This window comes from Callospermophilus lateralis, chromosome 3 (assembly GCF_048772815.1).
Source record: "Callospermophilus lateralis isolate mCalLat2 chromosome 3, mCalLat2.hap1, whole genome shotgun sequence".
In the NCBI taxonomy this organism is placed as follows: Eukaryota; Metazoa; Chordata; class Mammalia; order Rodentia; family Sciuridae; genus Callospermophilus; species Callospermophilus lateralis.
Genome location: NC_135307.1, coordinates 157,130,010 through 157,156,981, shown reverse-complemented (window position 1 = coordinate 157,156,981; position 26,972 = coordinate 157,130,010). Strand labels below are relative to the sequence as shown.

Sequence of the window (26,972 nt, the reverse complement as noted above, 5' to 3'; positions counted from 1 at the left end):
AGTTATTCCAGCTTTCCCCCATTTAAATCAAGCTTATAAAGAATTTTCTTATGTATACATGCTCTGTAGTTTTGAGATTAGAAAATTTCTGAGGTCAGAGGATACACATATTTTGGATACAAATTATGAAAGTAACCTCTAGAAAGTATACACCAATTATATTCCCACTAAATGCATGATTGCTCACTTCCCAAACTCCCATCAACAACACATTAGTTTTTAAAATATTTTGAATTTTGTCAGCTTTTTGTTTATTTATTGTGATTTAAAAAAAAAAAAAAAAAACTAAATTTACATCTCTTAGCTTTTTTTTTTTTTTTTTTTTTTTTTGGTACTGGGGATTGAACCCAGGGATTTTAATCTTATACCAATCATTAAACATTTACCACTGAGCCACATTTCCAGTTCTTTTTATTTTTTATTTTAAGATAGAGTCTCCCTGAATTGCTTAAGGTCTTGCTAAGTTGCTGAGGCTGGCCTCAAACTCGGGATCTTCCTGCCTCAGCCTTCTGAGTCACTATGATTACAGGTGGACACACCACACCCAGTCCATCTTAGCCATTTTTAAGTGTTGCAGTTATGTGATACTAAGAATATTCACATTGTTATGCAACAGATCTACAGAATTCTTTCTTCTTGCAAATCTGAAACACTGTACCAATTAAACAGCTGTCCTTTCTCCCCTCTTCTTAGCCTCTGATAATCATCATTCTACTTTCTGTGAATCTGACTCTTCTAGATAGTGGACTCCTATAGTATTTGTCTTTTCGTGACTAGCTTTATTTCACTTAGTAAAATGTCCTCAAAGTTTGTCCATGTTACAGTCTGTAGTAGGATTTCCTTCCTTTTTAGGACACTGTGTGTGTGTGTACATGCAACTTTTATTATTATTATTATTTTTTTTTTTATTGGGAATTAGACCCTGGGATAGTTGGTTCACCCTTTACCACTGAGTTACATCCCCAGCCATTTTTATTTTTTATTTTGACATGGTCTTGTTAAGTTACTCAAAGTTCCTCAACCTCCAGGGTTGCTGGGAATACAAGTGTGTGCCACCACACCCAGCTACATACAACATTTTGTTTATTCATCCATCCCTACTTGGATATTTGAGTTGCCTCTATCTTTGTTGATCTTTTTTAAGAAGCTGAAAAGAATCATTTCTCTTTCTAATCTTACTTTGTAATTCCAACATTCCCAACCTCCTATTATCTGTTGGGCAAAGTGAGGTTTGGGGACCCATGAGGCTTATACTATCCACTCTTATTTGTTATTCAATAAAAAAGGTACATGTAGGGCTGGGGATGTGGCTCAAGCGGTAGCGTGCTCGCCTGGCATGCGTGCGGCCTGGGTTCGATCCTCAGCACCACATACCAACAAAGATGTTGTGTCTGCCGAGAACTAAAAAATAAATATTAAAAAAAAAAAAAAAAAAAAAAAGTACATGTAGTAGAATGGATTTTAAGCTTTTTGGTCTCAGGATCCTTTTATACCCAAACATTACTGAGGATCTCAAATAGTTTTTGTTTATGTTGATTATTGCTATTGATATTTTCTGTTTTAGAAATTGAAGCAGAAAATTTTAAAATATTTATTAGTCTGACACAGTGGTTCAGGCCTGTAATCCCAGCAATTTGGGAGGCTGAGGCAGGAGGATCACAAGTTCCAAGCTAGGCTCAGCAACTTGTTGAAACACACCTCGAAATAAAAAGGGCTGGAGATGTAGTCCAATGGTAAAATGGCTCTGGATTCAATCCTCATTACTCCCCAAATTTTTATAATTAATTTATTTATAAAGAATAATAACTAACAAATTTCTTAACATAATATTTTTGTAAAAAATATTTTCCAAAACAAAAATAATAGCAAGAAAAGTCACATTGTTTCCTTTATTTACTGATCTCTTCAATGTACGGCTTGTAGAAGATGTATTCAGTGTATTGAATATCAAGCTATAAAATTGCTGGAAAACTACTATACACTTAGTGTGAAAAAGGCAAACCGCATCTTATTTTTGTTATGAAAATAATTTTTATCTCATGTATTCCTGACAGGCTTCAGCCCCAGGGGTCTCAGGACCTCATCTTGAGAATTGCTGGTACAGCCAAGCTAAGCTGCTGTCAGCCATTTTGGAAGGCATGATATTTCACTTCTTTTTCTTGAAACCATGATGGCCAAATTAGAAAAACCTTCCTTTGAAAGAGTGAATTTTTTTTTTTTTAAACCAGGGATTAAACCCAGAGGTGCTTAACCACCAAGTCATATCCTTAATCCTTTTTATATTTTATTTTAAGACAGGGCCTCACTAAGTTGCTTCAGGCCCTACTAAGATGCTGAGGCTGGCTTTAAACTTGCAATCCTCCTACCTCAGTCTCCTGAGATGCTGGGATTACAAGTATATACTACTATGCCTGGCAAAAGAATAATTTTCAAGTGATGGGTGAGGTAAGAAAACAAATAGAGTGGTTTCTACCCTAGTTTTATTCCTTGGGTGAGACAGAGGGTTTTGGAAAATTTAGAAAAAAGTAGGTAGTAGGAGAGGTTCCCTGGGACCAAGGGCTAAGGTTGGAAACCAAGTTGTTATTCTCCCCATTTTAGCTTTCCATTACTGTAGGGAATATCTGACATAAGATATTTATGAAATAAAGAGGTTTATTTTAGCTCAAGGTTCTTATAGGTTCAAGCCAAGATTGTATATATGGCCCCTTTGGTTTAGGCCAGTGGTTAGAGCAGGTGGTCACATCTCAATCCAGGAACAGAGAGAGAAAGAGAAGAGAGAGACTAGGGTCTTATAGTCCTCTTTGAGGGCACACCACCAGTGACCTAAGACCCACCTCTTAAATGTCCACAGTACCTCCCAATACCACTGTGTCAGGGATCGAGCTTTTACATATGGACCTTTGGGGACACTCAGCCAAACTGAAAAACACTGAAGAAGTGTTTTTTTTATTTTTTTTGTTTTGGTTTTTAGAATTTCTTGTTCACTTACATTTTCAAGATGGAAATAAAATACTTGCCTTTAAAAGAGTTTTCAACAGGAACTTTAATAGTTGATTTTTTTTTCTAAGTCATATAGGCTCTCTGTATTTGTGGAACATACCATGTAATTTTATTACCATTTTAGTATATCAGAGCAAACTGCAGCAGGCTGAGAGATGCTGAGAGATGCATCTATCTCCCTGGTAAAGTGAGCCATTTACCAGGACTTATCATAAACTACCCAGTCTTGGATTTATGCTTCTTGTGTGCTTTATTTCTTGAGAGCTGTGCTCAATTTACATGTAAAAGCAACTTAATTAAAGCTTACAGAACTCTATAGCTTAATGAGTATGATGAGAGCTGTTTTATGTGCTTTGTTTGAGTTCTTTCATTCAATCCTCTTAGCAACTGGTGGAGTAAATTCTATATTCTGATTTCACAGATTAGGAAACTGAGACAGTGGAAAGATGGTAGAGCCAGGATTTGAAGCTAGTTAGATTCCAGAGCTTCTCTCTTGACTCTTATGTTCTGTTCCTTCAACAATAGGGGGGATCCATAGCATGTCATAGTCTAGAAGTCAAAGAGAATATATGTAGAGTGTATTGGCTATATGATGATCAACTTAAAGTGCTAATGCTTTGTAAATTCTTGGGAATTTACAAATTTTTTCCTCTTTAGGAAAAAGACTTCAACGTGGTGGAGCACAGTAGCAGGTTGCCTCAGTGTGGGAAGTCCTATGTACTTTCGTTCAGGTGCTCAGGAATTTGGAGAGCCTGGATGGTGGAAACTTGTTCATAACAAGCCCCCAACAATGAAACCTGAAGGAGAGAAGTTGTCTGCATCCACTTTGAAAGTAAAAGGTACCACTGTAAAAAGTGCAATTCAGGCAGAGCAGAGCAAATGTTAGCACAGGAGACAATCCTGCTTTTATCAGCCATAGCTCATCAGTCTCTCTGGAGCTATTCCACTTGACAATTTTATGATGACACTATTCTTTTATATTGTAAATAAATACTATGTAAAAACAACATTTTATCATTTCTTAATCAAGTTACCAGTTTTATGAATTTCCTCTGGTGTCTGAAACGTTCAATGTTTTTAATCTGATTTCTTTTTAACTTTTTATTATGGAAATTTAAAAGCATACAGAGATAAAGAAAATACCATAATAAATTCCCATGTGTCTTTCACCTTACTCCAACAATAGTAACTCCATGCCAGGTGCTGGGCTGGAGGATACAAGTTCAAGGACAACCTGGGCATTAACAAGATCTTGACTTAAAATAAAATTAAACAACAGCAATAACAACAACAAAAAAAACCCCACCAAACCCAAAAAAACAAATGTTGAATGTTTTCTCTAATATAAGGCTACTGATTCATAATGAGGATGAGGGGAGCATGGGAGGAATAGATGAACTTTAGATAGGGCAGAGGGAAGGGAGGGGACATGGGGGTAGTAAAGACGGTGGAATATAATGGACATCATTACCCTAAATAAATATATGAAGACACTAATGGTGTGACTCTACTTTGTATATAACCAGAGACATAAAAAAATGTGCTCTATATGGGTAATATGAATTGAATCACATTCTGCTGTGATATATAAAAATTAGAATTTAAAAAAAACATACACACACACACACACACACACACATTACTAAGAAATAAGGATTCTTTCCTTTTCATAGCCTAACCATAGTGCGGTTTTACATTTTTTTAAAAAAATTAGTAACTCCTTAGTAGTACCCATTGATCTGATTTTTTTTCCTTTGGGCAATACTGGAAATTGAACCCAGAGCCTCATGCATGCTGAGCACATACTCTACCACTAAGTTATATCCCCAGCCCTGCCCCCCTTTTTAAATTAATTTTTATTTTGAGACAGTGTCTCACTAAATTATATAGACTGTCCTCAAACTTGAGATCCTCTGGCCTCAGCCTCCCAAGTAACTGGGATTACAAACGTGTCAATGTTATCAGGCTAGCTTCTGGTTTTGTTTTGTTTTTTAATCCAAAAATTTTTAAATGAGCTTTAACAATTTTCAACATATAATGGTAAAATATCAAATGGTATTGAAGGTATAAAGTCTGAAAATCTCCCCTCTCCCACTACAGTTTTACTCCCCAGAGTAACCAGGATTATCTCTCATGAATGCTTTTAGAGATTACCTCTGCATTTTAAGCATTTTTTTTAAAGCCTAAATACACTCGCTAATACTTATTCCCCATTTCCCCCCAGGACACCTTGGACATCCTTCCATTACAATACATATAGGTTTACCCTATTTTCCTTTATTTCATTGATTTGATTATATGGTTTTATGATTACATATTAAGCCATTCCCCTGTTGATGGACATTTTAATTGTTCTGCCCGTTGTTACTTTAATCAGTGCTTCAGTTGCACAAATTTGTATACATGTACAAACTGCAAACAGTTGCTGTATCAAAGGGCATATTCATTAAAAAATATGAACCTCCAGACAACCATCTTAAAACTTATACCCTATTAAAAATTCATGAAAATGCCTATTTGCTGAGCATTATCAAACTTTTAATGTTTACCCATTTTAATAAGTGAAAGGTAATGTTTGTTTAGATTTACATTATAATTTCTTTTTTATTAAGAGGTATCTAATTCTTCTAACTTAAGGCATTCATCAAACATTTCTATATTGAACATGGCTCTAAGTTCACAGTAATACATTACAAAAAGAAATTAACATTGAGTAGTTATTTTAAAAGTTGGGGCTGATATTCCATACCTGTAATCCCAGTAGCTCTAGAGGCTGAGGCAGGAGGAATGCAACCAACCTTAGCAACTTAACGAGGCCCTGAGCAACTTAATGAGACCCTATCTCAAAATAAAAAATAAAGCTGGGCATGGTGGCGTATGCTTGTAATCCCAGCAGCCCTGGAGGCTGAGACAGGAAGAATGTAAGTTCAAAGCCAGCCTCAGCAATGGCAAAGCGCTAAGCAACTCAGTGAGACCCTGTCTCTAAATAAAATACAAAATAGGGCTAGAGATGTGGTTCAGTGTTGAGTACCCCTGAGTTCAATCCCCAGTAACCGAGAAAAAAAGAAAAAGAAAAAAAACCTAAATAAATAAGTAAAAAATTAAAAAAGAACTAGGGATGTAGCTTAGAGGTTAAGAACCTCTGGTTTCTATCCCTGGTACCAAAAAAATAAGACAAAATAAAAATAAAAGTTGGATATTTACTTTCTAGCAGCCTCAAAACCAGCATTGGATCCCATCATCACTGTCGAGGGACTTAGAAAACGGGTGAGCCGGAATCCTGTGGAATCTGCCATGGAACTAAAAGAGAAAAGGTCTCGAACTCAGGAAGCCAAAGACATTAGAAGAGCCCAGAAGGAAGCAGCTGGCTTTCTGGACAGAAGCACATCTTCTACTCCTGTGAAATTCATAAGCCGAGGCCGCAGGCCAGACGTGATTCTTGAGAAAGGAGAAGTAATTGATTTCTCATCCTTGAGCTCTTCTGACCGCACCCCTCTAACAAGCCCATCTCCTTCTCCCTCTCTGGATTTTTCTGCCCCGGGGACGCCTGCCTCTCATTCTGCCACTCCTAGCTTGCTTTCAGAAGCTGATCTGATTCCAGATGTGATGCCACCTCAAGCCCTGTTTCATGGTAAGACTTAACCTTCCTCAATTTTTTTTATCTTGGGTGTGGGCCAAGTCTTTTATCTTGGGTGTGAGTTTTCACCTCTTGCCTTCTTCTTTCCTATGTCTTTTCTTTGTTTAAACTTTCCTGGTGCTGGGCATTGAACCCAGGGCCTTGTGCTGAGCTATACTCTCAGCCCCTTCTTCCCTGTGTCTTGATACTACTGTTTTGTACTCTGTGTAGATGATGATGAACTGGAAGGCGATGGTGTCATAGACCCAGGGATGGAGTATGTTCCACCCCCATCTGGGTCAGCAGCTTCTGGGCCAGTGATTGGAGGCAGAAAGAAGGTCAGAGCACCTGAACAGATAAAGCAGGAGGTAGAGAGTGAGGAGGAAAAGCCTGACAGGATGGATGTTGACAGTGAAGACACGGATTCAAACACATCTTTGCAAACAAGGGCTCGAGAAAAGAGGAAGCCTCCACTGGAGAAAGACACAAAACCTAAAGGGCCCAAGTACACTCCTGTGAGCATCTATGAGGAAAAACTTCTGCTTAAGAGGCTGGAAGCCTGTCCCAGTGCAGTTGCTATGACACCAGAAGCTCGGAGACTGAAGCGGAAATTGATTGTCAGACAAGCAAAAAGGGATAGGGGATTACCACTTTTTGACTTGGATCAAGTTGTTAATGCTGCTCTTCTGTTAGTTGATGGGATTTATGGAGCCAAAGAAGGAGGAGTTTCCAGACTTCCAGCTGGACAAGCCACATATCGGACTACCTGTCAGGATTTCAGGATTCTTGACCGATACCAGGTGATGTGAGCATGCACTCTAAAACTGTTAGGGGTTGGGTGGAAGTCTGGCAGTGGACATGTTACGCTTGACTTTTTTTTTTTGCTAGTAGGGACTGAGCCCAGGGGTGCTTTGAGGCACATCCCAGCCCTTTTAATTTTTATTTTGAGACAGGGTCTCACTAAGTTGCTTGGGGCTGAGTTGCTGAGGGCTGGCCTTGAACTTATGATCCCCTGCCTTGTCCTCCCAAGTTGCTGGGATTACAGGCATGTGTCATCATGTTGCTATGCTATGACTTTTAAAATCATGAATAATTTTTGGAGAGAAAAGAAAAGAATAAGGGAGGAAAATGCAAAAATTGCTTGGCTTTATGTTTCAAAATTATTCAATACATCTTCATTTTCTTTTCCACTGAGCATTTAAGACATAACCTAGAGGATTTTTTTCCTGTCTCTCTGTCTCTGATGGTAGTTGTACATGCTTCAAGTCATTTTGATTGGCAGATTTGTTGAGGATGTGCAGTGTCCCACACACTGTGCAGAGCAGGATCTGCAGGTTTGTAAATATCTGTATAGTTAGGGCAAAACATAAAACAACATGAAATGGTAACTGAGGTATCAGTGTTTGGTCCCCTCTGCTCAGAGACTGTTCAGTGGAACCCACGTTCTGTGAGTGCTCCTGGAAACAATTAATTCCACTCAGAACTTCAGGGACTTCCCACCAGCAGGTAGGAAATGTCTTATTTCCCTCTCTCTTTGCTAGCACTAGATACTACCCAGCCTTTTCTATTTTATTTCTTTGGTTACAGGTGAGGTTAAACATGTTCCCTAGTTGTTTCTTACCCTGTGAATTATCATTTTTCTGTTTTCTTATTTTTCTCTGGAAGGTAATGGCATGTCTCTTTATTGCTCATGGTCAGATATTACTCAGTGATGTACCAAGAATGGGGCTTCTTTCTTTTGTTGTGCTGGGCATTTGGCTTGTAAGCCCTTTCTATTTGACATGCCTTCTTCCTGAGTTCTAGAAAGTCTTGATTTCCTGTCTTCTATTTCCTCTGTTCTGTTTTAGGAACTTTCCTATTATTGCACATTGGACCCTATAGACCAGGGATTGGCAAACGTTCTTTAAAGTCAGTAAATATTGTGGGTCACACAGTCTAGGTCGTATTTATTCAACTCTGCTGCTGTAATGGGAAGCAGCCATAGTGAATGACTATGTCCCAGAGAAACTTATTTACTAAAGTGGGCAATGGCTGGATTTGCCTGTGGGCTATAGTTTGGCAAGACCCCTACTCATCTTTTTTTTTTTTTTTAGAGAGTGAGAGAGGAGAGAGAGAGAGAGAGAGAGAGGAGAGAGATTTTTAATATTTATTTTTTAGTTATCGGCAGACACAACATCTTTGTACGTGGTGCTGAGAATCGAACCCGGGCCACACGCATGCAAGGCGAGTGCACTACCACTTGAGCCACATCTCCAGCCCCCTACTCATCTTAATTGTCTTTTCTTTTCCCACCTACTTCCCATCTTTTCTTCCCTTTGAAGTATTAACCTGCCTACCTACAATCCGGGAGTCAGGTGAGGAGTAACCAGGAGCCTACCTACCTTTAAAGCAACCTCCCATGACTCTCCCTGTCTTCCAGACAGGCCTTACTCCTAGCTTGGTTCCCTGTGTCCAGAATTTCTCAAGACTCTGTGGAGGGTCCAGTCTTCTTCCTATGGAGGGAATGATAATTTCCTATGGATGAACAAACAAAGACCCTCTCATTCCGTAGTCCCACTGCCTGCCCTCAGTTTTAACAGAGCCTGATCCCTCTAATATCTGTGCTTTCCTGAGGCTGTTGTATAAATCACTCTGCTCTCTGCCTGTCTTTATTACAACCTAAGGTTTCAGCTTTCTTTAGTCTATTCAGTCATTTTCTGCATATTCGCATGCTTTTGCTTATATTTATCTGTTCACCTGTTCTTCATTCTTGTGTGTCTGTGTTTTTAATCCATATACTTTATTTTTTTTTTCTTGATTTGTTCTATACTTTATTTTTTTTTTAACTATGAGAGGTTATTTGGGAGACTAAGGCAGGAGGTCAGTTTGAAGTCCAGCCCCAGCAATTTGGCAAAACCTTATTTCAAAGTAAGAAAAAAAAAAAAAAATTAAAGGGCTAGCTCAGTGGTGAAATGCCCTGGATTCAATCCCCAGCACAAAAGCAAAAACAAACACTGAACAACATGCACAAACCTAACTTCAAGGAAATTGTCACTTTTAGAGAATTGCTGTGAAAGAAGATAATGCAAAACAATGTTTCTGAATCATAGTTTTGGATTAGTTGTGTCTTTCAAAAGGATCTATTGACACCCCCACCTCTGTTACCTGTGAATGAATTGACCTTATTTGGAAATAGGGCTTTTATAGATATAGTCCTATTAAAATGAGGTTATTCTAGAGTAGGGTGGACCCTTAATCCAATTCAATTGATGACTTATCAGTCACTGGGAGAAGACCACATGAAGACAGGCAGATATTAGCGGTGCATCTATGACCCACCAGATCCTAGGGATTGCCAGCAGCACCAGAATCTTAGAGAAAGTTACAGGACAGATTATCTGGTAATACACTCAGAGAGAGCATGGCCCTACCCATACCTTGATTTCTGACTTTTGAGCTCTGAAGCTGAGAGAGTTAATTTCCTTTGTTCTAAGGCACCCAGTTTATGATACAGTCAGTTTTTTGTATCCACGGAGAGGGAACCCACAGATTCAACCAATTGCAAATGGAAAAAAATTTGGAGAAAAATTAAATCTGTACTGAATATATATAGAGTATTTTCTTATCATTATTACCTAAACAATTTGTATGACATCTTTTTACATAACATTATTTTATGTATAATTAATAATTTAGAGGTGATTTTAAGTATATGGAAGGATGTGCTTAGATTATATACAAATACCGTGCCATTTTATATAAAAGACTTGAGCATCTTTTGGGTATTCTCAGGGGATCCTGGAAACAACTTCCAGCAGATACTGAGAGACAACTATACTTTGTTCTGGCAGCCCCAAGAAATATAGTTATGTTCTGGCTTCAGTTTCCATGAGCCCTGCCTGGGCAAGTCAGTGATCAGAGTCATTAGGGGTCCTGGGAAGCAGAATGCTCACCACAGTTTGAACGTCAGTTAGGGTTGTTGTGTATATATCAGGAACCATGGCAGAAATCTGGGCAAAGCCAGGCATGGTGGTATACAACTGTAATCCTAGCAACTCGGGAGGCTGAGGTAGGAGGATTGTGAGTTCAAGGCTAGCCTCAGCAACTTAGTGAGGCCCTGTCTCAAAATAAAATATAAAAAGGATTGGGGATGTGGCTCAGTGGTTAATAGCCTCTGGGTTCAATCCCCAGTACAAAAATAAAATTAAATTAAAAAAAAAAAAAAGAAAGAAAAAGAAGAGAAAAAGAAATCTGGACAGAGGGAGTGAGATTCTCTGTAGTTCCTGCTAAGGCTGACATGGCTTCTATCTTGTAAGTAAGTCAGTGCAACCTGTGTAGTGGGTATCCTTCTCTGATCCAGGGAGCATGTGCTGAGAGGGTACAGGAGGCTCAGAGTACATGGTTTAGAAAAGCTGAGCACAGCTGAGATTATTCTGGGCCACCACTTACTCCTTAGGTTTAAAAGATGGTTGGTGGTAACAGGGACTTAGTGACGACAGCCTCTGTGTCTGCCCCTGGAGTCACACTTGTCTACTTTGTGCTGGCCACTTTTGTGTGTGAGACTCAGCAGGGGTCCTAGTTTCTCCCTTCTCCCACAGTTCCTTTGCCCATCCTGTGTGTTTGATTTGTTTCCTGTGACCCTTCTTTACCTGTTGGTTTCCTAAGCAAAGCTGCATAGGAGCTGGGTACAATGGCACATGCCCATGATCCCAATGACTTGAGAGGCTAAGGCAGGAAGATTGCAAGTTCAAGGCCAGACTGGGCAACTTAGTGAGACCCCCTCTCAAAATAAAAACAAAAAGGGCTGAGGATATAGTTCAGTGATAAAGTGTCCCTGGGTTCAACCCCCCAAAAAACAAAAAACCAACCAAACAACAACAAAAACAGATGCATGGGAGGTAAACTTTAAGATCTGCATGTTTGAGAAAGCCTTAAGTTAAACCAGAATTTCAAGCCAGTGGTAGATGAAGTTGAAAACCAACCTAACAGCAAACTGGAACCAAGTAGACAATGGGCAATGCTTTCAAATTCTGAGGAAAATGCAATTAAACCTGTGATTCTGTGCACATTCAGAGTCTAGGTGAGTCCTCTGTGACAGGCCCTAACAACTCTACTTTTAAGTGTCTCCTCATGAACTGGTCAGAGTTCCCAGGAAAGAGTTTCCAGATTCAGAAACCTGGTTGCCAAGTGAGAGAAGAGGGACCTTCCCACTCACCTTATTGCTATCAGAACCCCTGTTACACCTTCTGTAGAGATGGTACTTCCCAACTGCTGTGGGAGAGGGCAGCCACCCACAGCAGGGAATTGAGGGATAGGGGATGAGGAATCTTGCCAACCACCTAGGTTTTAGTTCTGTGGGTTCTACAGCATTGACTGGGCTAGTTCTCACTGTATCCAAAGTCATCTTAGGATTTTGATTAAATCAGTTATTTGTCCATTTGCCCCCTAGTTTCTATTGTTTCTTTTCTCCATTTTTCTCTTCTTGCGTGTTTACCCCCCACCCCCTGCCATTCTGTTTCTGTAGTTTTAATAGGGGGTGCTTGTGTTAATCCTCCATCTTAACCTGGACTTTTTCTTTTGGTACTAGGGTTTGAACATAGGGGTGCTCTACCACTGAGCTTCATCCCCAGACCTTTTTATTTTTTATTTTGAGAGAGGGTCTTGGCTAAATTGCTCAGGCTGGACTCAAACTTAACCATTCTCCTACTTCAGCCTCCCTGGTCTCTAGGATTACAGGCATGTACCAACATGCCAAGCAACCTAGACCTTTAGTATGAGTTTAATGCAGTTACACCGGTTGGCAGTTGCACATTCACTTATTCTATTCATAGTCTTCCTTACTTTCTGATAAATGTGTATTCATAGTTATAAATATCCCTATAAGTACTGTTACCTATAATTTATGGCTTTTAAAATGATGTGACTTTATTACCAATCAGTACTTAACATTCTGTAATTTTCTTCATTATTTCCTCTTTGCCCAAAAATTAGTGCCATTTTTAGTTTTCAGATAAAATAATTTTAGTAATCAGTTTTCAGATAAAATATTTTTTGGTAACTAGATTTATTTCTAATCAGATTATATCATGGTCAAAGAAAATAGTCTATGATTAATTTTTTTTAAGTTATACATTTTATTTTTATTATTTTTATAGGTCCTAACTTAAGACATTTATTTATTTATTTATTTATTTATTTATTTATTTATTTATTTATTTTAAGACATTTATTTTTCTGTACTAATTTTTTAATGTTGTCATCTGGTTTTCTTCCAAAACTAAAGTATTTTTGCATACTCTCATTTATATTTTTTCTTTGTGTTACTTATTTAAGTGGTAAGTAAATTTTGCTACATTGTTTATTCTCTCTGGTTTCTCTCTCTCTTTCTCTTTCTTTCTCTCTCTTTTTTTTTTGGTACTAGCGATTGAACCTAGGGGCACTTGATCACTGAGCCACATCTTTAGCCCTATTTTGTATTTTATTTAGAGACAGGGTCTCACTGAGTTGCTTAGCTCCTCGCTTTTGCTGAGGCTGGCTTTGAACTCACGATCCTCCTGCCTCAGCCTCCCAAGTCACTGGGATTACAGGTGTGCACTACCATGCCTGGCTCATTATTTCATTTTTTTTTTCTTTTTAAATGTTTATTTTTTAGTTATAGGTGGACACAATATCTTTATTGTATTTTTATGTGGTGCTGAGGATCAAACCCAGTGCCTTACTCATGGTAGGCAAGCGTTCTACCTTTGAGCCACAACCCTAGCCCTCATTATTTCCTCTCAAATTAATTTCTTGCTGGACTTCTTCCTCCTAGGGTTCTTTAAAATGCAGTCTTTTTGAGGTTAATTTTGAAAATCTATATGTCTAAGATATCTTCATTTCATTCTTGCATTTAAATGATAGCATATCTAAATATAAAATTGTGTTTTTTTTTTTCCTCTGACATTTTGAAATTATAACTCTGTTATCATCTTACATATATTTTACTTCTGAGAGCCCCAGTATCAATCTTATTCTTATTTCATTGTGGCCTCCTTTTAAAATTCTCCCTTCTCCTGGAAGCTTTCAAGATTTTCTCTCCATTTTTTATCTTAATGCATTTTTAAGTGTTTTTGCTATCATTTAACTTGCTTGACAACTCTTGACTTTAAGTCAGAGGTGTTGCTTGGCATTTATCTGGCTTGGTGTTCTCCAGGTTTCCTGGATCTGTGGTTTACTGTCTGACATTAATTAGGGGTTGTTGTTGCTGCAATTCTTTTTTTCTTTTTCTTTCCCTTCACTGGTATTCCCATTATGCATATGTTACACTCTTGTATTTGTCCCACATATTTTGGATATTCTATTCCATTCTTTTTTTGCAGACATTTTTCTCTTTGCATTTCAACTTTAGAAGGTTTTAGTGACATGTCCTCAAGCTTAGAGAGTCTTTTCTTAGCTGTGTGTCCAGGCTACTAATGAGCTCATTATCAAAGGCATTCTTCTTTTTCAGTTATTTGCTTTTGGTCTCAGAATTTCTTGTTGATTCATTTTTAGAATTTCCATCTCTCTGTTTAAAGTACCCATCTATTCTTGCATGTTGTCTACTTTGTCCATTAGAGCCCTTAAACTTTTTTTTTCTTTCTTTCTTTCTTTTGGTACTGGGGTACTGGGGATTGAACCCAGGGGTGCTCTACCACTGAGCTATACTCCCAACTCCTTGTGTTCTATTTTTGAGGCAGGATCTCACTAAGTTGCTGAGGCTGGCCTTGAACTTTCAGTCCTCCTGTTTCAGCCTCCCAGATGGCTGGGATTACAGGTATAGGCCACCATGCCCAGCTAGGGCCCTTAATATATTATATTAATCATAGTCATTTAAAATTTCTGGTCTAATAACTCCCACATAACCCTACTGTATCTGAGTCTGGTTGTAATGCTTTTTCTATCTCTTCCTACTGTGTTTTTTGCCTTTAGTATGCCTTGTATTTTTTTGTTGAAAGCCAAACATGATGTTTTGGATAAGATGAACTATAGTAACAAGTTCTTAGTGGTGCCAGGAAGTGTTAGTTGTTCTGTAGTCATGTGATTTAGGTCTCAGTCTTTTAGAGAGCCTGTGCCTCTGGGCTATGAACTTCTCTAGTGCTTCTCAGTTTTTCTCCCCAATCAGTGGGAGACTCTCAATCAATGGGATGACTAGACAGTGTTGGAGTTCTAGAGTTGGGTATTATCTCTTCTCTAAGGCTAGTTATCCACTGAGGAAACCCCTGTGGGTGAGGTTTTAGTAAAATAATTTTTCCTGAGGGAAGGCTTCGTTAAGAACAAAGTTCTCTATCCTATTTCAAAGTGGTTCCTTTTCCCCCTCTCCTGCTGATGTGGGGCTTAGGAGGTTCTTTGATCTTCACTTTGAGAACCTGGTCCAACTCTTGGAGATAAAACGTAGAAGAGTGTGGGGTTCCCCCTCAGTCTGGGCCCTCTAGAATTGTCTCTGCCTTGACCACACTGAGATTCCAGAAATTCAGCTATAGTTTAGGTTTTCCTGCCCCAGTACTGATTCCTGTTTCTGCTCCAGTCTGTCTCTTTAACTTGGGGGGCAGCAGTGTGCCTTGTCACCTCACTTCTGGTGCAAATCTAAGAAGAGCTGTTGACTTTTCAGTTTGTTCAGCTTTTTGTTAGGATGACATGAAGCCAGGGATGCTTTACCACTGAGCTGCATTGCAGCAAAACCTCCTCCTCCGCCCCTCCCGCCCTCCACTTTGAGACAGGGTCTTACTAGGTTGCTAAGGGCCTCATTAAGTTGCTGAGGCTGTCTTCAAACTCACCATCCTCCTGCTTCAGCCTCCCAAGTTTCTAGGATTGTAGATGTGCACCTCTGTGCCCAGCAACACCAGTACATTTTTTTTCTCTTCCTTTGGCTTTTTAAATAATTCCTTGACATTCCCTACCATCATTCACTGAGTGCTTTATTTCAGCAACCGTGTTTTTAACATCAGTTATTAAATAAGAAACACTTCATAACTAATCCTTCCTATTTCCAGACACCTCCATTACCTTGTAGTCTTATTCATTATGCTTTTGCTTTTGTAGCAGCTTCATTGAGATACAATTCATGGGGCTGGGGATGTGGCTCAAGCGGTGGCGCGCTCACCTGGCACGCGTGCGGCCCGGGTTCGATCCTCAGCTCCACATACAAAGATGTTGTGTCCGCCGAAAACTAAAAAATAAATAAATAAATAAATATTTTTTTAAAAAAAGAGAGAGATACAATTCATGTACCAAACAATTCACCCATTTAAACTGAACATTTTAGAAGTTTCTAATATATTTACAGAGTCTAAGCATAATCAATTTTAGAACATTTCATCACCCCCAAAAGACACCCTGAACCCTTTTGCTTATACTGCCCAAATCCCTACTCCTATCCCCATTAATCTACTCTTCACCTCATAGGCTTCCCTATCTTGGATATATATAAATGAAGTCACATGTGATTTGTGACCACCTTTCACTTATATAATGTTTTCAAGTTTCATGCATGTTGTAGCATGTATTAAAAGTTTATTCTCTTTATGGCTTAATATTCCATCAGTTGATAGACATTGGGATTGTTTCTGCCTTTTGGCTATCATGAATAATGCTGCTGTGAACATTTGTGTCCAAGCTTTTGTGGATATATGTTTTGATTGGGTGTATATTTAGGAGTGGAATTGTTGGGTCAGATGGTTTACTCTATGTTTAACATTTTGAAGAACTGCTAGACTGTCTTCCAGAGTGGGGGCATCATTGTTCACCAGCCATGTATAAATGTTCTGATTTCTCTGTATATCCTCACCATGTTATTATTATGTCTTTTTTGTTGTAGCCATCTGTGGGTATGAAGTGGTATCTCACTGTAGTTTGGATTTGTATTTTCCTAATGACAATTATTGTGCTTTTTAAAAATTCTTATTTGGTAGATTGTTTTTCCAATAGTTTGTTATACTCCTTTAGTTTTATTGTACTCACGTACAAGTCTTGGTTTTTCCTCTTTGAACACTTATTTCCTCAGTCTTTTCAGCTATCTTTGTTGGTAGCATACACCTGGCAGAAATGCAAAAGGCATGTTCCTAGCTTGTGACCCTCTTGGCAAGTTTGGTAAAATGGCGTGCTCTGGGCTAACCTACTTTCCATCCTCACCTTTTTCCAATCAGGCAGCCTCACCTCTCAAGGGTCCTCACAGCACCACTGGCCCTGGGACTGCCTTTTTCTCCCTTTGTTGTCACTGCTGGATTATATAGTGCTCAGGGTTGTCCACAGTGGAGTCTCCCCTCCACCTCAGGAAGACTCCAGTGCTGCTCTGAGATAATCCTCCATCAGAAATGTGGCTGACAAAGTTGATTTTCAGTAATGTATTCACAGCAGCACTGGGAGAGAGGTTGTGTAACCAGGCAGCTCCCAGCCTCATTTGGTGGAGAGCTGTGTTCTGCTTTCACTGCCTCACTAGGTCCCAGCACCATTGATCTCCCCAAGTCTTTTCTCAGCCTTGTGTTCCATCTTCCCTGTCCTCTCCCAGGTCGGGTTTTGGAATGGATCCAGCAGCCAATCTAGCTCTCCATTGTGTTTAGAATTAGAATTTTGAAGAATATAATATTGTTCATACTTATTTGACTTTGGGTTGTATTTTCCCCCTTTGTCATTTCCCACTTTGTCATTCAGATGTAACTTGAGTACTTAAGATGTGCCAGGCACCAGTCTACCTGGGAATACTGCAGAGTTAAGATTGCCTTTATGGAGCTGACCTCCTCAAGCAGAGAGATGATGGTGACTAGTTTAATCAACACAGAGATCTCCTGATCCAAAGCAAGTACTGTGGTAGAGAAGAGGAGCAGAGGGCAGTGGCACCACTCTGTTCTGGGGGGTTAAAGGTAGCCTCTTAGTAGAAGTAACACTTGAACTAAGTCCTGATTGGCAAAGAGAAGCCAGAATAAAGAAAGCTCAGGGTTGAAGGTCAGGGAAGTCCAAAGGCAGGAGTAAGGCTGGTGTGTATGCCTGGAACATGGTGATGGCGGAGGAATTAATGGGTGGAAGAGGAGGCTTTAGGAGTAATGCAACCAGATTCTGCATGATCCTGCAAGTCACAATTGAGGAGTTTGAATTGTGTCATGAACATATAGTGGGAAACTACCATGGAATTTTGATCAAAAGATGTGGATTTTTTTTTTAGGATGTGAATTTATGTTTTTTGTTTTTTGTTTTTTTTTTTAATTTTGTTTTTTGGTACTGGAGATTGAACCCAAGGGGCACTGAGCCACATCTCTAGGCCCTCTCCCCTTTTTTATTTTATTTATTTATTTATTTATTCATTTTAAAGAGAGAGAGAGAATTTTAATATTTATTTTTTAGTTCTCGGCAGACACAACATCTTTGTTTGTATGTGGTGCTGAGGATTGAACCCGGGCCGCACGCATGCCAGGCGAGCGCGCTGCCGCTTGAGCCACATCCCCAACCCAAAATTTTCATTTATTTATTTATTTTTGGTGGTACTGGGGATCAAACCCAGGGCCTTGTGCATGCAAGACAAGCACTCTACCAACTGAGCTATATCTCCAGTCCCCTCTCCCCTTTTTTAAAAAATTTGTATTTAGAGACAAGGTCTCACTAAGTCACTTAGGGCCTTGCTAAGTTGTCCAGGGTGGCTTTGAATTGTGATCCTCCTGCTGCAGCCTCCTGAATCGCTGGGATTATAGCCACCATGCCCAGAAGATTCTGGCTTCTCAGTGGATAATGTGGGGCAATGTAGTAGTAGCAAAGAGACCAACAGGAAACAGTGATGGTGGTCCAGGCAGAGTGGAAGTTGGTTCAGCATAGGATGAAAGCAATGGAGATGGAAGAAAGTTGGGAAGCAGTATAACATCCAGGGGGTGCCACAGGACCCACCTTGAGACTAACCAGATATTTTGAGTATTTTGTGGGCTACCTGTTAAGTGCCTAGTGTGTTAGTTTACTGTTGCTGCATTATAAACCATTCCAATTTAGTGGCCTATTATAATAACTATTTAATATTTCCTCTGATTCTATGAATTTACTGGGCTCAGCTGGGTTGTTAACTTCGAGTGCTGAAGACTGGGGTCACTTATGTGGCTGTACTTGCTAGGGAACTGGGTTGCGACTGTAATGCCCAGAATACTTCTCTTCTTCCAGAGCCTGTCTCCATGTGGCCACTAGTCATTCACTGGTTTAGCACATGCAGGCCAATTCAAAGAGGGAGATATGGGAAGCTGCCTGTGTCTTTAGACCTAGATTCCAAAGTTCATGTTACTTCTCTCATTTTCTGATTGGTCGAAACTATTCATAAGACCCACCCAGATTGAAAGGGAGGAGCAATTGACTGTGCCTTTGGATATGAGGAGCCACTTATACCTACAGGGATGATTACTTTGAAACTTACTTTAAGCCTTGGAAGAATTTCAAAGTTGGCTTTTGAAAATTTTGGTGTCCAGGTTGGGAAAGTATGAGAGCAAATTACAAAGGAAGAAATCTTGCTCTTCTTTCAACAAAGTTATTTTCTAGGCTAAGAGAAAAACTGATTCTACAAAAACAACTCAGGTTTCTAAACTTCATTCAACCCTTGGCAATCCACTTTATAAATGTACCTTTTAATCTTACTTCTGAGCTCTTTGCTATAAAACCCTAATTGCACATGTTCTGTTACTACACGAATGGGGGCCCTGGAGCAGCATGCATTGCAGAAGAGCCTGCCTTCAGTGCTGCTCTTGAGCTTCACAGGGAATGTGTGAAGTTCCCCAGTTCTGCTAGGATACCCTCCCCCTCTGAGAGGTCCTAATTGAGATTTGTTTTAGGGATGATAATTAACATCACTCCCATTTTTGTCAGTTTTGCTCATGAAAAATTGACATAATTCAGAAAACCCATACACAAGGACAGCAGTAATTGGCCCCTGTGGCACATTGCATAATAGTGTAGTCATACAGTATGTCCCATGTGTATGTTACCTACTTGATGCTAGTGCTGGTTAGTATTTAGAGACTGGCTGAATATATAACATAGACAAAAAGAAGCTGTAAATCCAGTGTTTAATCCTGCATTTCACTCAAGTGACTTAAGATTTTTAAATTTTTAAAAATCATTTTGACTATATTATAACTAGGGTTAGTATTATCTAGTTGGCAAAAGTTGTCTACAAAGTTTTAACTGAAATTTGAACTTTCCAAATAAGTAATGCAGAAAGACCTACTTTCTGATACATAGGAATACCATAAGTACTAATTACATATGGAAATTAACCAATCCTTTGAGTAATTTTATGTTTATATAACCACGTTTCTTTCACATAGACTGCCTTGCCATCCAGGAAAGGATTTCGGCATCAGACCTCCAAGTTTTTGTATCGTTTGGTGGGATCAGAAGATATGGCCTTGGACCAAAGTATTGTCAGCCCTTATACTTCTCGAATTTTGAAACCCTATATCAGGTATAATATGGGGAAGAGATGTGTTGAGTGTGTCACAGGGAGTAATGTTTGTGGTTTCTGCATTCCATTTTTCTGTGACCAAACTTCTGCTTTGGGTGCTCTTCCATCCTTTCTTTGTTTCAGCTGTCCTTTTATAGACAAGATGGTCCTTTTATAAAACAAAGATAAATCAACTAGTAGATTTTTTGTGATTGTCTTAATCATTTTAATTTTAAATCTTAAAGTTTAATAGTCTCTGAAATGAGAAAAAATGCAGAGATGTCTCAATTGAGCCAGTGTCCAGACTGGCTTAGGATAATTTCTAATAATGAGTCTATCATATAGAGCAGTATAAATTAGTTTAAAATTTAAACCAGATCAAAGTATGTGTGAGTTAGCTAGGAATAATATAAGCTATTTTTCTTGACTTGAATTTATTTATTTTCTGTGTTGCTGGAGGCGTGATTATGAGACAAAGCCACCCAAACTACAGCTTCTGTCACAGATTCGTTCCCACCTGCACAAGAGTGACCCTCATTGGACACCTGAACCCGACGCGCCTCTCGATTACTGCTATGTCCGACCAAATCACATCCCAACGATCAACTCTATGTGTCAGGAGTTTTTCTGGCCTGGTATGTTCCCCCTTCCAAACCAGGCAGATCAATTTTCTATATAGTTCACCTTTTTAAATTAGTGTATGCCACATGACCCTAAGACCTTTAGTCATATGATTTCATGTAGTTTGTTTCTACTAACATAGAAATATTAAAATATAAATGCCTCTCACTTTCCTAAGATCAAGAAGAAGCCAGCAATTAAAGTAATAAACAGTGTTTTTGTTTGTTTCTCTTCCCTGTTTGTCTCTGCTTCCAGAATAAAAGATTCATCCTGTTTTGCTTCTACCTATGTTTAGATACCAGGTAATGTCTATCAAAGATGCACAGACTGGTAGCTTGGGTGCGTTTGGACACTTTTGTTTTTTGGCTTAATAGTTCTTTATGCTTTGTTGGTTTAGCTGTTCCTTAGTGAGTGTTAGTACTGCCAAAAGGTGTTTTTAAAAGCCCAAATATCTCAGTCATGGACTTTGAGAATAAAAGTAAACCCAGTAGGGTTTGTTATCAGCCTTAACAAAATTGTCTCTGAGGACCAGAGCCATCAATTAGAGGAACACATTTTAATTGCTAAATATACACATGTTGTTTTGGATCTGCTTTGAAACCTAAAGGATTATTTAATCCATGTCTTCCAGATGTTAGGATTTCACCAAGATTTAGAGCCATGTCATCTTTACTGCCTAATAATCATGTAATAGTGCATGTGGTGGCAGAGCTGTGCTCATTCTTCTGGGAGTTGTACTGGGGCCAAAAGTAGCATACTGGGAGCATCTGCTGCTTCTGCCATTATGCTAGGTACCTTCATACATCATGCACAGAATCGTTTTCTTAATTTTACTTCTTTATTATAAAAGGTAGCATTTATATAAAAAACTTATAAGTTGTATATGGAGGGGGTAATATGAAATGGACACTCTCTGGGATCTTTACCCAGCTCTGTCAGGTCTGGGTATGCTCCTTGCTTACATATTGCAGGAACTGAGGCCCTGAGACAGTTTGAAATGTGCCAAGTCATACACATGGTAGAGGAGGCTGAGTCAAAGCCAGGTGTGTCCGCTTCTGAACCTGAGCGCTCTCTCCTATCCAACCTGTCCTGCCTCTCATCTTTTTAACATATGTATTTAGAAAAGACTATGTTAATTTTGATATTTTCTAAAATTAATTTTTGTGATTTGAATGTGTGGTATCTATGGTAATATCTTTGCCTCCAATTTTGGGATTTTTTTTAGCATGCAGGTATAGCTATAAGTACAAATTGAACAGCTTGGTGTTCCTTAATTCCAAAAGGCACACAGTTTGAGTCTCTGGTTGTTTCTTTTCTTTAGGTATTGACCTGTCTGAGTGCCTGCAGTATCCAGACTTCAGTGTAGTCGTCCTTTATAAAAAAGTCATTATTGCCTTTGGCTTCATGGTTCCTGATGTGAAATATAATGAAGCATATATTTCATTTCTGTTTGTCCATCCTGAATGGAGAAGAGCGGGGATTGCAACTTTCATGATCTATCATCTGATTCAGGCAAGTGGTCTGGGCTCCTGATTTACCTTTCAGGGCTCCACTAAATGACCTGGAGTCATGAAGCTGAGCTGGTCCTGTCCAGCACAGCCCAGTGGTGGGGCCTCAGAGACCAAGTGAAAGGAAGCCAATCATTACCACTCGGGGCTATAAGAGCCCCCGCTAAAATAAAATTACTGTTCAAACCCTGGTTTCAGAGAAACCATTTTGTGAATATATGTCATAAATTAAACAACAAACACCTAAATGTAAGACTGTAACGTATGTGTGCTATCCATACTGGTAACTGCTGCTGCTCTTAGACTCAAACTGTCAAAATTCTGAGAAGTTTTTGTTTTGTTTTAAGTAGTTGTAATATTTTAGCACAACTGTATCAATAAATAGCATATAGTCTATTTATTTTAATTTGGCTATCACTGTATAAACTGTTGTGACCCTTCTACAACTCGATTCTTTTTTTTTTTTTTTTTTATTTTAGTTTTAGTTATCGGCGGACACAACATCTTTGTTTGTATGTGGTGCTGAGGATAGAACCCGGGCCACATGCATGCCAGGCGAGCGCACTACCGCTTGAGCCACATCCCCAGCCAAGACTTGATTCTAATATTCAATTCTTCCCTTGATATATCTCTTTCATCTTTGAAGAAAATATATCACATATTTATATGCTAATGTCAAATAAAAATGCAATAATTTTCCCTCTCCAAGGAATTATTTTTCTCCCTGGTAATGTTTCTGGTAACTATTGTTTAGGAAATATTTGGTATAGAGTACTGAGTGTAAACTTGATGTGGCCAAGATTCCTTCTAAAGAGAGGCTGGAGATGATAAAATGTTTTTCCAATTTTTAATGGCACTTCTTTTCCAATTTCTAATGAAACTTTCTTAATAATTCCCAAATGTTGGTAGGATCCTTAAAAACCATCTTGCTAGAAATTGCTTTATTCTCAAGAAATCACCCCTAGCAATTAACCTGTGCTACCTTATGTTTCAACTGAGACCCATTCAGTTATTTCTACCACATCCCACCCACAGAATCGATCTTCTCTGCATTTATCGTTCTATCCTAGCAGGTGCCTATAGGGTTCTCTGCCTTTTGTGTTACCAGAAAGGGCCTGTGGGGAGGGCAGGGGTGACATCTCTGTGTGTGTTCTCAGTGCTGAATATAAGACCTGTCATGGAGGTGATCTTTGCTAAATGAGTGGAGGAGTGGTTCATCTTTGTATGTATGTACCTTGCACCCCATTCAGATCATCAATTCCAGGGCCTAAATTCAGGGGGCTCCATTGGTAGTACTTGGTGATTGTCAAGGTTAGGTGATGTGTATTTGTCATCTAGAGAACACTAACATCACCCCACAAAATTTACTTTATAAGCTGAATATGCCCTTGTCCTGGTTATAGTGGCAGGGCTCTTTTGTCCCCCAAAATGGCTTTGGGTATACATTGTAGGTTAAGCAGAGAAAAGAAAGTAGCTGCCAGGTGGCCTTCAGAGTGCTTACAGAGAGGCCTTGGGAATCATGGAGGGAGAAGGGGAGTTGCACGGAAGATGGAAGGAGACCCTCATCGTTATACAGAATACATGTATGATGTTGTCAGGAGAAAAAGAAAAAAAAAGTGTGTCACATTAGATTGGATAGAGAGAAGTGATGGGAGGGGAAGAGAGGGGAAGGGGGGATAGGAAGAGCAGCAATACATATTGCTGTATGTATATAGGTGACTGTATGACCAATGTGATTCTGCAACCTATACAATCAGAAAAATGAGAAATTATACCCCATTTGATTCAAATGTATGAATTGTCAACATGTGTAGCTAATAAAAAAATTCTTAATATTTAGTATCTATGTGTGTAGTTTAGCACCTTTTCTAGCACGTCTAGGGGGGAATTTGTATGTTGGGGGGGCAGGGTATGAGATGACATTTAGTTTATAAAAAAGTTGATGCTGATATGTTTTTTTTTTTTTTTTTAAGAGAGAGTGAGAGAGAGAACTTTAATATTTATTTTTTAGTTATCGGCGGACACAACATCTCTGTTTTGTATGTGGTGCTGAGGATCGAACCCAGGCCGCACGCATGCCAGGCGAGCGCGCTACCGCTTGAGCCACATCCCCAGCCCCGATGCTGATATGTTTGACATTTAATGTAATTCAGTTATAAGTAAAGTTGACAATAAAATATCTCCCTTGACCCTTTGATTCAGAAGAAAACAAAAACAATGCCCAGATTTTCATTGTCTCCTTAGTCTTAGGAATGTTTCGATCAGCAGCAAAATGTCCTTCGGTTTCTAGCCGTTGCTAAGTACTGCGGTGCCTCGGCCTCAGTCCCTTATTTCCCCAGTTTCCATAACTAACTGCCTACGCTTAAAAGAGTTTCTTCACCTACTCATTTTCCCTCAGGCCTTTTTGTTTTCATCTTGTATTTTTCCACTCTTTTGGCAGACCTGCATGGGCAAGGATGTAACCCTTCACGTCTCAGCAAGCAACCCCGCTATGCTGCTCTACCAGAAGTTTGGATTCAAGACTGAAGAGTATGTTTTAGATTTTTATGATAAATATTACCCGTTGGAGAGTACAGAGTGTAAACATGCGTTCTTTCTGAGGCTCCGGCGTTGATGTGAACCAGCTCTTCCCAGAGAAATGTGTGGGCTATCAGAGAACAGGTATTCACAGAGTCCTGCAGGCAGTTATTGGTTTCATAATGGGCTCAGATCTCCTCTGCCATTAGCGGATGGTCCTCCACACCTCAACTGGGGAGAACCAAGCAGCAGGCAATGAAGTGAGTGCTGAGCAGCCCTTCAGCATAGTCACCCTCCAGTCTTTCATGGAGCTACCTTCAACTGACATCTTGGATTCCACCATTCACTAAAACTGAATGCTGCTGCTGTCCCTCCCTCCACCTGACAGCTTGTGAGAATAAAAGAACTTTTAGACTGATATTCTTGGTGAGAGAGAATCTGTGTGTCCTTATTGAGAGGACAGGAAACCCAAGAAAGCACTGTGTCCTAGGATGAGAAATTATGGGATGATTATAAAAAGGGGATCCCACCCTATTCCCATCCAGTGATGTGCTGACATTAGATCCAGGAGGACTTCTAGGGCATTGAAGTTCTTGTCTTTTGCTGACTTTTGTCACTGCCAGGAAAAATAAACTAAATGTCTGTGTCTACATGTTGCTTTATCTATTGTACCTGTTGGCATCTGCTTGCAGAGATGGACCTGGGAATGAGGGATCTCTTTCTCCTTGTGGTCTGAGAAGTCAGTAGGGGATCTGAGTGGTCGAGCAGGCTGCCATTTAGATTGCCTCCCCTGGCCTTTCATGCCCAGGACATTTGCAATATAGAAGTGGAGGTGTAGGTGTTTACAAGCAGGACCTGCCCCATCAGCAGGACAAGGCTGCTTGGTGTGTTTGTGGATTTTGGAGATGGACTGTCAACCTGGTGTTTTGGGACCCAGTGAGAACATTTCTAAAACTATCAGATATTCTCAAATAAAAATTGAATTAACAACCCATGGGAAGGGCTTCTGTCCAGCAGGTGGCTTTTTAACCCTCTTTAAGAGCAGAGGTTCTTGGGCTGGGGCTGTAACTCAGTGGTAGAGTGTTGGCCTTGCCCATGTGAGGCACTGGGTTTGATCCTCAGCACCACATAAAAATAAATAAAGATATTGTTTCCATCTACAACTAAAAAATAATTTTTTAAAAAAACTCAGATTCTTGACTTCTGTGGAATATGAATCACTTTAAAAATCTAGAGGAAGCCGAGTACTCTGTAGAAAACTCTAGTGCATTTTTAAGATTTTGTGTCAGGGCTCTGTGGACACTAGATTCTATTCCATGGGCTATATTTGCAGCCAGATTGAATCCCTTTGTTCAAGAGAAGCATATTCAGCTCCCATGGTAAGATGGTCAGTCAGTTGTTCTGTACCTGAGGAAGTCCCTTAGACTCCATTTCAATTATATGGGAACTCCTAGCAGCATTCCTCGTGTCTTTTTTCTTCCTCCTGCTCTCTTACTTCCAGGAGTTTTCTACCTTTCAAAGATTTTTTTGTTGACAAAATGAATTGTAAGCCCCACAAGTAAGATTGAGGAAACAACCTTTTCCAAACATAGAAACCAGCTTGTAACTGTTGTGTGTGAATGATAAGACTTGTTGTTGCAGAGAGTGTCTCAGGTGATTGTCTCCATAATTTCGTGGAGCTGAAGAAGGCTATGGTTGCTTTAATTGACTTTTTTTTTTTTTTTTTTTTTTTTAACCCAGGGGCACTTAATCATTGAGCCACATCCCTAGCTCTTTTTAGTTTTTTTTATTTTGAGATGGTCTTGCTAAGTTGCTTAGAGCCTTGCTGAATTACTGAGGCTGACTGAACTCGCAGTCCTCCTGCCTCAGCCTTCCCAGTCACTGGGATTATAGGTATGTGCCATGCGCCCAGCTTTAATTGACTCTTTGTTTTACATCTTTTAATTATGAAAATTTCTAGTCATGCACGAAGTCAGAGAATGACACAGCAGAACACCACTACCCATACTCAACACTTAGCAAGACTTTGCATCATTTGCTTCTTTGTTTGCTGAAAAAATATTTTAAAGTAAATCCCAAGTATCATACATTCTATCACTACTCATTTAAGTGGATATTTTTAACAAATATGAATATTTTCTTTTTTATTTTCATTTCTATTACCTTTTAAAATATTTCTTTAGTCATATTAATTGCAAAAATTAATGGATTTTGCTGTAACATTTCCATACATGCATATATCATAGTTGAATTATGTAACTATGGATATTTTCTTAAATCAATGCTTATTATCAGTCTTCTAACCAAACAC

At 39.2% G+C, this 26,972-nt stretch overlaps 1 protein-coding gene across 3 annotated transcripts in view; it reads left to right on the top strand.

Annotated features, from left to right (window-relative positions):
* Positions 1-25,784, top strand: part of Kat14 (lysine acetyltransferase 14) — a 37,499-nt gene extending 11,715 nt beyond the window's left edge. Inside the window, exons 4-10 of one of the 3 annotated variants that reach the window (XM_076851486.2) lie at positions 3,658-3,839; positions 6,215-6,631; positions 6,848-7,416; positions 19,900-20,036; positions 20,475-20,650; positions 21,958-22,148; positions 24,585-25,784. In XM_076851486.2, the coding sequence (XP_076707601.1) occupies positions 3,658-3,839; positions 6,215-6,631; positions 6,848-7,416; positions 19,900-20,036; positions 20,475-20,650; positions 21,958-22,148; positions 24,585-24,758 (1,846 nt within the window). In that variant the 3' untranslated portion in view covers positions 24,759-25,784. Of the gene's footprint in view, positions 1-3,657; positions 3,840-6,211; positions 6,632-6,847; positions 7,417-19,899; positions 20,037-20,474; positions 20,651-20,891; positions 20,939-21,957; positions 22,149-24,584 lie in introns of those variants that run through there. The other 2 variants (XM_076851485.2, XM_076851487.1) reach the window with 2 other exon arrangements.
* The last annotated feature ends 1,188 nt before the right edge of the window (positions 25,785-26,972 follow it).